The 13,410-nt window shown below is 32.7% G+C and overlaps 1 protein-coding gene across 1 annotated transcript; it reads left to right on the top strand.

Moving 5' to 3' along the window:
- The first annotated feature begins 6,227 nt into the window (after nucleotides 1-6,227).
- Nucleotides 6,228-10,447, top strand: LOC126681180 (probable metal-nicotianamine transporter YSL6). Its single transcript, XM_050376621.2, has 7 exons — nucleotides 6,228-6,687; nucleotides 6,769-6,941; nucleotides 7,206-7,303; nucleotides 7,556-7,693; nucleotides 8,041-8,230; nucleotides 8,509-8,638; nucleotides 9,255-10,447. Exons 1-7 carry the CDS (start codon nucleotides 6,336-6,338, stop codon nucleotides 10,187-10,189), a joined length of 2,016 nt encoding a protein of 671 aa, XP_050232578.1. The 5' UTR covers nucleotides 6,228-6,335; the 3' UTR covers nucleotides 10,190-10,447.
- The last annotated feature ends 2,963 nt before the right edge of the window (nucleotides 10,448-13,410 follow it).

Raw genomic sequence — 13,410 nt, 5'->3', positions numbered from 1 at the left:
CATGTAGGATGAAAAATTCCTAGTAAATTCCTAGTTTAATGTTTATTATCTAAGTATAAAATAATTGGAACCTACGTAAGTGTTGGGATGAGCAGCGGTTGGTTCAGTCACTGATCTGTCCCACCCCATAACCCTTTGGTTATTAATTTTTTCGTTGATCAAATCAAAGTAAACTAACCTTTTTTTGGTTGGTTATAACCGATTGGTTATTGAATAACAAAAATAAAAGAATACATAAGGTGCTAGGATTAGAAACCATAACCCCTATGAATAAAATATATATTTTTAGCACTAGGACACATTAAGGTATATGATGCATATTCAGTATCTTATAGATATAAAAATATTTCGGTTGGTCCGGTTAAATTAAAATTTTCCACATTCAAAACCAAAATAAAACCATATAATATTTGGATTTCTTTGGTTTGATTTAGTCTGTCAATTATACTCGTAAATATATTTTTGTCGGTTTGGTTAAGTTAAAGTTCTAAACACTCAACCGAAATCAAATCATATAATTTACGCAATTTTCAATTTGATTAGATTTGGTCTGTCAACTCGGTTTTGATCGAATACTGCATAGCCCTACGTCGACTCATTGAAGGAATGATGTATATCATGATCGATAGGTATTAATAATAGTAATTGGGTGAACTAAAGTAAGAGCCAGTCGCATACTTTTATCAGGTGACTTGTCCCAGTAGCTTTTCATTCCATAACAAGATACTTGAGACAAGCTTGACCAAATGTGTCAAAACAGAGCAGTAAATGGGTTAGCTGGATATTGAAGGATCCTCATTTTTAGCTACGGAACGAACAACTATAAAACAAATTAAATTCACCACAAATTAAGCTTTCTTTGGACGGAAAAAAAGTACATTCTACTTATATGAAACACGCAAGAGACTTGATTCTCTTTCATTTCTTACGTGAAAATTATTAATCTCTTAATGCCGACGAGTGACACGCTTTCATCTTTGATCTATACAAAGATCTATTAAATAGAAAATATAATATAAAACGTATTGAATAACATATTTTAAAGAGATATTTTTTTTTGATGAATATTTTAAAGAGATATTTAACAGATAAAAATTTAAAAGTACGAAGTCTTTTTGATGGGTTAACCTTTTTTAATTTTATTATAAATTGTGCAAACAAAAAAAGACGAACACTAAAGTTTCAAATTTGTGAGACAGTTTGGATTGGTCTATTATAATTTTTATGCATCTAATCATGACCATATAGCGACCATGTGAATTCCACGAGCTGGTTTGTGAAATGGGTATGGTTTATCTAATTTCTTATTGGCACACGAGCTTGTATTTATGTAAGTTTATAGAAACATTTATTCCTATTGCCAATCGCATCGCATTACACCTAATAAAGGATTGGCTCCATCATAAATCAAATCCTACTTTCCACTCCAATGTTTTCCAAACACATATGTCCATTTTGTAACACTTTTTGCTTGATTCGAAAGCTTATCAACCCCAATATATAAGGGTGTGCAAAAAGCAAACCGGATAAAAAAAATCAAATCAAACCGAATAGGAAATAATAGGTTGTATCATATTAACTCCGCAACCCTACTTTTCAGATTTGGAAGGCGGTTTACAATCAAATTTTTTGTGTTATAGCATAGACGTCTTATTCTATGTCATTTCATCAAAAAAATTTCGAATCGTACGATTGTAATTGCTATGGTTTAGAGCTACTATATATTTCTATGTTGATTTCAAAAAAAATGAATAAAGTAGCTACCCTTTTTTTAATATTGGTTTAAACGTCGAACCGTGGCCGAACCATAAGAGCCATTAATTTAATAATTTAATGTAGTAGATCGGCTTGATTTGGTGTTTTTATATAATTAATATCTTATTATTTTTTATTATTTTACCAATCTATTCAATGTAATTTTTAGTTGAATTAGTCAAAAATATTGAAAATGGTCGAATTTAGGTCTTTTCAGGACTTTTGTGTTTGATCTTCTTTTAGATGGATCCGTCCATTGGATTACGGCTAAAAACCCACCTAGTACGTTTTTGAAAATAATAATTTGAATTGCGTGTGAATCTGTTTGATAAGAGTATCTCTAAAGATATTTTAAAGAGTAATTTTCCCTGAAGGTAACATTATCATTTTTTTATATTCTAACGACCAAATGTTAATTCATTTTAATTTGGTTACTAATTGTTTTTAATTTGATCATTAAAATGCAATTTTGTTTCGACAAGAGATTTTTCGGTTAAAAAATGCATATATCACAACTAGATTTTACTTTTTTTTTACCTAGAAACTTGATACATATGCTTAATTTGGTCGAAACATTCCCTTTTAAACTGAAATTATGCTCAAGAAATAAGTCAATAATGATTGCCAAGTGGAAAAATTCGGCCGTCGCATCATCATGATGACTAGAAAACCTTTGTAAAATAAAAATAAAGTTCAATACCAAAAAATTAAAGTTCGGTCATGAAATAAAGCGATAGTTTAGATATACCAGAAACAATTATCCATATTTTAAGAGACATTCTTTAACATAAAGAATATATTTTATAGAGTGAAGATATTATGGTCTATTTAATTCTTCAAATCATTTGAACCCAATCGAACATATCATCAATTAATGTTCTATTTTCATAATTTTAAGGGTTAATCGAGTAGTTTATACATAATATAAATAATCATTCAAGTAAACATGTTATACACACACACACACACACACACATACATTCATTTATGTAAATGTGTCGATTACATTGTGTTTCTATGACTTGCATTTAATTATTTTGAATAAATATATTAAATAGTTATATTGTTAGAATTATTTAATATTCTGATGGATAATCTTCTGTTGAAACAATTTAATTAGTTTAGTATCTATTTTATAACAAAAATCGTGTAATATCCAATTTGAGATTTTTGTATAGCGTAACGTCCTTTCAAATAAAATACCCGACATCATGAGACCAAAGATGTTTATGGAGCAAATTACTTTATGGTTCTTGAAGTATATTATAATTAATAGTTTGGTCTCTTGAATTAAAAATTAACTTAATGGTCTCTCAGTTTCAATTCCGCTAACTATAAGACCCCTCCATTAATTTTGACATTTATTTTTAAACAATTTGGTACTCCAGTTTTAATTTCGTGAATGATTTAGTCTTCCACTTTTAATTTTATTAAACGATTTGGTCCCTCATTTGTAGTGCATTAAACGATTTACTCCCTCAAATTAACAGAAGAGTCTCTCAGATAACGAAATTAAAACTAAATGACCATTAAGTAGACTTTTAAAATAAAAGATATCAAACTGTTAATTATGACATATCTCATGGAACTCAACCTAATTTGCTCGTGTTTATGATGAGCCCATTTGAAGATGGATTTGTGGGATAAACGCTAAATCAACAAGCCCATCAAAGCCCAGACTTTTGAACTGAGAAGCCCAAATTCTGCTTGGCCACTGACACTACGTCGAGCCGTTTTATGCTAATCCTTGTAATCTGTAATCATCAAACAAACAAAGAAGAAGAAGACAGAGCAGAGCAGAGCAAAAAAATTAAAAAAATAAGTAAAAATGGGGGGAGGAATGGAAGCAAACAAGAACAAATTCATTGAAGATTGGGGTTCGGCAAGAGAAACTCTCGAGCAGAATTTCCGTTGGACTCGTCGGAATTTTGCCCTAATCGGCATTTTCGGCATCGCTCTACCTGTTCTAGTCTACAAAGGCATCGTCCGAGAATTTGTAAAATTTCCTCTCCGATCTTTATGATTCAGATCCGTATTTTTAATTGTATTTTTAATTTATTGTTGTAGTATTATGTTATTGATGTTCTTCTTGATATGATTAAATTAGGGTTTGGAAATTTCTTCTACTTGAGATGATTGTCTGACTTTTATAGATAGGGATAAACTGTTATATTAGGGTTTTGATTAACTTGTATGGATAAGTTAAACAGTAGTACATTTGACTTTCATTTTTCATGTTTTAGTCGAACAAGTTATAATCGTCGATAAGCATAGCTGCCGTTGTACAAGTGCTCAGCCTGATCTCCCAGGAAATTTTGTCGGTCTAGCAGAGACTAGTTAAGAGTTCAATTAATCTGATCCTATCTGGTTATTCAGTGTTCTTGAACAACCATTTAATTAGATAGATAATATTCTTGAAGCTATTGTAAGAGAATCCGTAAATACTTTGAAAAGATGACCTTAATCATTGTCGCGATCTTAGGTTTGTTTTGTATTGTATTCCAAACTTTAGATAGACTGGTAACTGTCTGATCATATTTTCTCAGTTATTCTTTTCTCAGAGGTGGTTGAGTGTGCTGATTACTGAATTTTGTCTTATAGGATCAGAAATTTGATTGCTTCGTGCAATTGACCGTGGAACTTAGTTATTTTTTTATCTAAATTCTGTAAGAATATGTGGAAAATGATGATATTAAATTTAGTCTACTGGTGGTATCCAGTTTTTCCGAGAAACTGAGTGAAAATAGAATGTTAGGTTCTCACTCAAAATTAATTGAGTTAGAGTTTGGGGTTTGTGCATGTATTTTTAGCTGCTCAAAGTTACTTCGCCTAATGGTAATTGTTTAAGCCTTTCATTGCCTGTTTACCAAATCATATAGGTTCTGCACCGATGGATGAGTTAAAATTGCATTGGGTTTTCCATTCAGCAGCTAAATCATTGCCTTATGATTTTTTTAGCTCTCTATTACCTTTATTTGGCTATAATAGATCACCGCAATGCTCACGTCTGGGGAATTAGTGCTTTTATGCATGAATAAGTTTGTTCCCTGAACATGAGCAGGATTTGCACTCTTAGATCCAGTATGCTTCTGCTCTCATCAGAGATTACGTAGCAGTTTATTTGATTTTTGTAGATCATCCTGTAGCTCAAAACTGACGTTTGCTTTATTTCTTGTGCTTAACCTGTTACTAATTAAACGTTCTTATCATGCCCACCGACAGCACATGCAAGACGAAGATGCAGGCAGGCCATACAGGAAGTTCCTTTGAGTTTCTTCTACAAACTGCTTGATATAAATTGCACCTGAACTCAAGTTGGGCGCTCAGAGCTTTTTCTTTTTTCCATATCTTGGGATTGCTTTGTTTTTCTTTGTAGATCCGGAAGATTGTGCGCTTCTATGAAGCGTCTCGTACATTTTGAACTTTACCAATTTGCTGGGAATGCTGATGGATATGTGATTATTAAAATGTTCTAATAATGTTCACTTCAGCATCTCTTCTGTTTAGATTGAAGTTTCATCATCTGAAATATGAACTTGCAAATAACAATATTTTTCCCTTGTTTGAAACCTTTATTAACAATCTAATTCAAAGTTTAAGAAAGATAATTGCCTAATCGTCTGTTGTAGAGTCAGTTGCCAATGTCACCTTCAAGTTGACCTAAGTTTTTATACTATTTTTTTTATGAGAAAGTATACTACACTCTTTTTAATTGTTCCTGTACAATAAACTTATGCTTTGCAGGTTTAACTCTAAAATTTAAAAATTTGTAATTACAGAAAATTAAATGGACTGATAGTGATATAACAGCACCCTTTTATTTGGACTGAAGTAAAATTTTAATGTGTGCTTTATATTTTCTATTCAAACATTTGCCACAGTTTGAACACCACAAAGCTCCAAATCATCATATAGAAAATATGAGAGATTTATTTACTAATTGTTACCAATCTCCTATTATCGGATTTCGACTGGTAAGTTTCCGATAAGTTAATCCCGCACATTTTTCACTCCCTAGAATTCAAGAAGTGGATCTCACGTTGCTAACCTGTGCGATACCATATACAGTCCGTGGTAGGTTCAAATCCGGGATTCTATTGGAATTTTTTCGAAATTTTGAAAAGAAGAAGATAAAATTTATAGTAAAGCGAGGGCTATAGAGGTTAAGTTGATATTGTTAAAAGATTGTAGACGAATTAAATGGTGAGATGAAATTTAATCGGGACTGGTATTACAGAATTGTTAAGCAGTGTCATATTCCATAGGCTCAACGTCACAAATTCTTGAAGTCATAAAACAAAAGAAAACTCGTCAGCATAGTGAAAATCAATGCAAGCATATCCAAAGCCACCCAGTCCAGGAGGCCCATCTTCATCGAACCCCTAAACAAAAATATCAGTTACTTTGCCGCCAAGCCCAGCCCATCAAATCACGACACGTTCCTTATTACCCGCCAGCCAAATTCTTACATAAAGTACTGTTCCCCATTTTCAACCACCTTTCAATCTCTTAAATTTCCTCCTCTTCACTTCATAAACATTCAATCTTTTTTCAATTCCAAACACACCCCTCCTTTTCCTATGGGTACCGAGATCTCCGAGCCTCTGCTCCTTCCCGTCAGCCCCTCCGACGAAAAAACCGCCGCCGTCGAGTGCGAACACGTCCCAGAATGGGAGGAGCAGATCACAATCCGAGGGCTAGTAGTGAGTGCAATTTTGGGTACCCTTTTTTGCATTATAACACATAAACTCAATCTCACCGTCGGAATTATCCCGTCGTTGAACGTTGCTGCTGGTTTGCTCGGGTTTTTCTTAGTTAAATCTTGGGTTGGAGTGTTCTCCAAGTTAGGGTTTAGTGTTGCCCCCTTTACCAAACAGGAGAATACTGTTATTCAGACGTGTGTTGTTGCTTGCTATGGCCTTGCTTTTAGTGGTATGGAGATTTTGATTTTTTTAAATTTTTTTGTGATGATGAAAATTTTTTGAGTTTGATTTTGTGTTGGATTTGTTGTAGGTGGATTTGGATCTTATTTGCTTGCTATGGATAAAAAGACTTATGATTTGATTGGTCCTGATTATCCTGGTAATAAGATTGAGGATGTTAAGAATCCTGGATTGTCTTGGATGATTGGGTTTATGTTTGTTGTTAGTTTCTTGGGACTTTTTAGTCTTGTTCCTCTTCGAAAGGTACAATTTCCCCCCTTTTTGAAATAAAATTATAGCGCCCTAGGTAGCACCGACACTTCATTCGTTCAACCTATCTCGTTCCGGAAATGTTTCGGATACGAAACTTCATTTTTGGCTTCGGAAACCTTTAAATAACATTGTTTTGCCGTGTTTGAGTGTATTGTTTCCCCGTGTATGTGTCTGTGCTACCTATTGATTTTAGTAATTTTTTAGTATTTAATAGCTGCTTTTTAGAAATATTTTGTTTTTGAATTCATTATGTAGGTTATGGTGATGGATTATAAGCTTACATATCCTAGTGGAACTGCCACAGCTATGTTGATTAATAGCTTTCACACTAACACAGGAGCTGAACTTGCAGGGTATGTTTTTTTATGGATGGTATTATTAAGCTCCTTGTTGTATTATATAGTTACTCTTGAAAGTTTTTAGCTGCTAGAGAATGTTACTAGGAAATAGACTTAAACGAAATGTTACGGAAAGTGGAACTTTATTGCTGCTTCGATTGTTTTGTTGTTCAGTAAAAGTTGTTTTGAATTGTCAGTGAAGTAAGTGAAGCAAAAAAGAGAGAATGGTAAATCCTAATCACCATGTGTCGTGTGAACTTTTCACAGGAAACAAGTTTCTTGTCTTGGAAAATACTTGAGCATAAGCTTAATTTGGAGCTGCTTTAAATGGTTCTTCAGCGGAATCGGAGACTCATGTGGATTTGATAATTTTCCCAGCTTGGGGTTGGCACTATTCAAAAACACGTAAGCTTGTATTGCTTTCAGTTCTCATTCAAAGGAAATTTTGATTTGCCATGTAGTCGATGTTGTCTATTTATTAGCAAGGAATATAATTTCATCAGCATCCCTTTTAGCTTTATTTTTATGCTTTTGAGGATGATATATCTTTTCTAAAACTTAGTTATGGAATTCGATTTCCTTCAGTATGCTTGTTTGCTTAATTTTAGGCTGTGTTTATTCTCTAGTTCTTTTTTGAGCTTTTTCTTTAAGAAACTTTGCAAGAGGCTAGCAGATCCATTTTTTGATTTATCACCAACATATAGCGAGTTTATACAATGACGTTAATTGCTCGTTTGATGCTATTCTTTCAGGTTTTATTTTGACTTCAGTCCAACTTATGTTGGATGTGGTCTGATATGTCCTCACATAGTGAACACCTCTGTTCTTCTTGGGGCTATTGTCTCATGGGGCTTTCTATGGCCCTTCATCTCCCAACATGCTGGGGTCTGGTATCCAGCTGATCTCGGTAGCAATGATTTTAAGGGTCTTTACGGATACAAGGTACAGTACAGCGTTGTGTCTTTTATGGAAAAATCACCTCATGTGCATATAATTTGACTTATTTTTAGGATTATTTATGGAAAAGCAATGTCACAATTTGCCATCAGTTTTTCGACTCTCAGCTTTCTTAATTCGTAAAAAAAAAGTGCTTCATTGGTACCAAAATGAAATGTGTATTTGATATCAAGTTATTTTAACTTCGCATGTATGCTTGTGACCTGGTAAAATTCTTACTATTCTCTGGGCATTTTCCTCCCAAACTGTTGGATTGTCCACAGGTATTTATAGCCATTTCCCTTATCCTTGGGGACGGACTGTACAATTTGATCAAGATTATTGCCATAACAACTAAGGAAATTTGCAATAGCACCAAAGAAACCCACCTTCCGATAGTTGGAGAGATTCAAGGTAAGACATGATCTTTTTCTATATTGCTCGGCCCGTTTCTTGCTTGCTGTGGTTGTTTCTCATGTCGTGCAGTTATATATCTTCTACATGATTTTTGAAATGTTAATTTATTTCTCAGCCTCGTTTTGATGCCAAAATGAAAATAAAGCAAGTTAGCAACCACTCTATCACATTCAGCTGGCCTTAATAACAGTTTTGTGAAACTGTCAGAAAACTATTTCCTGTGTTATTTACCAACAACAATTGTTAACTTTGCCTTTTCTTGTTGTTGCTCGGCATGTTAAGCTGTTCTCAAAAACCGTTTTAGGAGGTTGACAAATGGAAGAGATGAAATAGGATCCTAAACTGAAAGCAATAACAGTTGTAATTGATGCTTTAAATTAGGAGCTCATTAACTTGAGCAAATTATGAGGTTTGTTCTGAGAAACTGACAACTTAGATAAAACCAAGAGGAGCTTAATTTAAAAGGATTCATTAAACTAACATATTCTTAAGCATATGCTTCTAGCTGTGATCTTTATTGAGGACTGCTGGGTGCATATAGAATATTAGCTGCTTCTATTTCAAAAAGCATTGCTTTCGCTTTAGATTGATTGTTCTAATGGTTCCTCGGCAGACAATGAGACTTCCAAGTTGATACAAGAACAGAAAAAGAAAGACGAGGTATTTCTGAAAGACAGGCTACCCACTTGGGTTGCAGCTTCTGGATATGTGGCACTTGCTGCTATATCAACAGCAACAATTCCGATGATCTTTCCACCCCTCAAGTGGTATTTTGTTTTCATTTCATACATTATTGCTCCAGCCCTTGCCTTCTGCAACTCCTATGGCACTGGGCTAACAGACTGGAGTTTGTCATCAACCTATGGAAAGATCGGTCTTTTCATTATTGCTTCGTTGGTCGGGACTGATGGTGGGGTTGTGGCTGGCTTAGCAGCTTGTGGTGTGATGATGTCAATCGTATCTACAGCAGCTGATCTGATGCAGGATTTCAAGACTGGTTACCTCACTCTATCGTCAGCCAAGTCGATGTTTGTGAGCCAATTGTTGGGCACAGCCATGGGCTGTGTTATTGCCCCGTTGACATTTTGGATGTATTGGACTGCCTTCGATATTGGCGCACCTGATGGTGCATACAAAGCTCCGTATGCAGTTATTTTTAGGGAAATGGCCATAATAGGTGTTGAAGGCTTCTCCGAGCTGCCCAAACATTGCCTCGCCATGTGTTGTGGATTCTTTATAGCTGCTTTAGTCGTAAATCTTCTTCGGGATATGACTCCTGAGAGAATCTCACAGTTTATCCCTATTCCAATGGCTATGGCAATCCCATTCTATATTGGAGCATATTTTGCAATCGACATGTTCGTTGGGACGGTGATATTGTTCATCTGGGAGAGAATAAACCGGAAGGATGCAGAAGATTACGCTGGAGCAGTGGCATCGGGTTTGATATGCGGTGATGGAATCTGGACAATACCATCAGCAATTCTCTCCATTTTCAGGATCAACCCACCAATCTGCATGTACTTCGGTCCTGCGTCGAGTAGATGAGCCAGGGTAATTGCTGTCTCTTCGCTCTGTTGTAAATATACATCATTTGAACCGTACTCTTCATTGAATTCTGTAAATGGCGGTGTGTTGTATGTTAGATTGTTTATGTTTCGAGCATGGATTCTTACAAAAAAAATAGAAAAATTGATTGTTAAATGTAAATAAGAAGTCAAATCTTTTACTGCTGAGTTTAAAAGCAGAATCCTGAAGCAGTCGTATCCTGAGTGGGTGGGATAATATTCATTGATATTCTGTGAACTTTCGTCTCTCGTTCACCAAAGTCTCTAAATTTTTAATTCTTTATTATATTTTCCCTCAACTTTTATTTTATATCAGCTGTGTTTTTATTAAAATTTCATGATATAATGGTACTATAATGTGAGCATGAAGCAAGTGTTTTAAAGTGATATTAAATTTGTTGGTTTAAATAGGACTCCAACCTACTTTCACAATATTAAATTTTGACGGAAAGAGAACTGGAGTGACGTCAATACAAAATAGATTGAGGGAAAATAGAGTGAAAAAATAAAGTTTACGGACTATGATTGAGGAGAGACGGAAGTTCGAGTAATGGAAAAACAAGAAAAGCAGTGTAGAATTTCAAAAGTAATGGAGAAATTGCTTTTATAAAAGCTCTCTTTAGACTGCTTGCTTTAAATCATCTCCAGGAGCATAATCATGTATTGTAACTGCGCATTTTTCTAAAGTTAATCTTGTGAAAAAAAAATGAGTCTGTCTTATGCCATTTTAATTGGATAAATAAACTAGAGATTTGAACTTCATAGAATTTTTTTTTGGCAAAACTTAGCATTTCTGCAATTCTCTATTAGGAATTTAGAAATATAATGTTTCTTTGACGAAATACAATTCATATTGCTAAAAAATTGTAGCTATATACTTAAAGGGGATTTTTTCCCCAACTATTTAATCTTGATAAACTTGATTTATACTTAAGTATTTGCAACATACAAGCTTGAGTTATTGTATAAAAATCTTGAATACAAATCACGAAAAACACTTGAACAATTCAGAACATATCGAAAAATATGGAATTGCCAAAAAACAAAAACAATAAAGCCCAAACATTAACATAATCGAATTCATGACGACAAACATTTAATACAAACTACCGTTATGTAACAAACAATATCAAAATATTTCAAAAACTAACGAGAACTCCACAACATAAAATGTATTGAAAAAAAACATATAGCTATAGTTTGTTATTCCATGCATAATGCATTCAATAGAAATAAAAGTTCCTACATGGCTATCACCATTTGTCGATCAAAGAGCAGGTTGATCGGTATTTTTACTTTGTAAAAATTATGGAGATCTCGAATTCGAGTTTTCGTATTAGATAGCTCACGTGCATTAAAACACGCATTTTAATTTTGTTATAGGGAAAGCAAGTTGGAAAATACATATAAAGCGGCCATTCTTGTATATACTCCCTGAATAACCGGAAAACACTTCATTGTGCACTGAAGGGACAACTACGGCAACGAAATACAGAAGATGACAAGTACAAATACTGAAATACATACACATAAGGTAGAGTAAATAATTTTATTGAATAACATTATTATTTTTCACATAAATCTATTTTTTTACTTTTCAACATAAGAGAGTGATTTTATAAACATAATAATGTTATTTTATCTCTTTTAATTATTATTTTAAAAATAACGGCGATTTTTTAATCTATATATAGCAATTCCTAGCTACTCAAATAGAATCCATATTCTTACACGAAATACAATACTAAAGTAATGTTCGATTCATTTGTTGTCGTCGTTTTTATGAGTTGTTGAACAATTTCATCGATCGATTTTAAAAATATTTCATTTTTTTAACTTTAATCATTAAATTAATTTTTAATCTCTTTTAATCTTTTAAATTAAACAGGATCCAGATCTTTTGCACATCAAACATAGAAGATGACAGGAATTGTGAGTTCATATGAATCCAATTTAAAATAAATGGGAATCCCTCCAAACTTTGATCCACTAATGAATATAAACCAACCATTTCCCACCCTTTATCTGCAGTGCACTTCTGATTACTATATATTTTGCCAATTGATGATAGTTTCCACACATGTCACTTCTTAATCTTGACATCTATCATGGCAATAATTAATTTCATAAATTCTAAAACTCTATATTGGTGACAAGAATTAGGTTCAATCAAATTGCTTTTCACAATTTTCTTATAATTTTTTTTGTGAAAATATAAAATTATATTATATATAATAAAAAAATTAAATATTAATTTATTCCCAAACTTTATAAGCAAATAACATTAAGTTGTTAAGTAGTTTTTGCCTGGTTGGTAAAGTTCCTATGTTATCCTTCAGAAATCCTGGATTTGACCTATATCACTGCAGACAGTGAACTAAATTAAAAATAAATTTTTTAATTAACTCCTGCTAACCATTATCAAATAGAGTAGGTTTGTCAATAAAAACATTAAGTTAAATTTTTTTATCAGTAATTTTTACTATTGAGACCAAATTTTAATCAATTAATTCTATTTTTTTAAAATTTATACATTTGAGTAATTGATAACTATTTAAAAATTCAAAGAGTAATTAATAAAAAAAATTAAGTTAAATGTTAGTTATTCTTTGTGTGTAAATTAATTTAGGAAATAAATTGATATTTAAATTAATATAAGAATTGAAAAAAAAAATAAGTTTGAAAAATCAAAGTAAGAGAAAAGGATAGGTGATAGAAGTGTAGATGTGACATAAGGATACTAATAGTGAGGTCCTTCTTATCAAAAGGAGGCATTCAGTTATGGATTCTGGCCTTATTCAATTATTTTTGAAGTGGATGCTCCTATTTTTAATTATTAATGAGATCGGGGTAGAAATTTTCTTATTTTATTATAAATTTTTATTTTCATCTTAAATATTAACAAAAACAATTTACAAAAAATAAATTATTTGGAGTTCTAGTTAGCTTCTCTCTAAATATTTTTTTGTACTAGTTCAATCTTACATGTTGGAGATTGTTATTGTTTTAATGGTTTTTTTTTTGTAAGATTTCAAGTTTGTGTGTTGCTCTTGATAAATTAAATTTTGAATTAACTTCTACACCATTATTTAATCCATTTTCTAGAGGTTGCAAGGTAGATTAGTTATTAAAATGTTAATGAATGTAATACAAATTTTTATCAGGTCGTCAGATTTATCTTGAACCTTATATGCAAAATAT

The sequence above is a fragment of the Mercurialis annua genome, linkage group LG5, assembly GCF_937616625.2.
Source record: "Mercurialis annua linkage group LG5, ddMerAnnu1.2, whole genome shotgun sequence".
Lineage (NCBI taxonomy): Eukaryota > Viridiplantae > Streptophyta > Magnoliopsida > Malpighiales > Euphorbiaceae > Mercurialis > Mercurialis annua.
The sequence above is the reverse complement of the archived record's forward strand: the minus strand, read 5'-3'. Positions and strand labels throughout refer to the sequence as shown.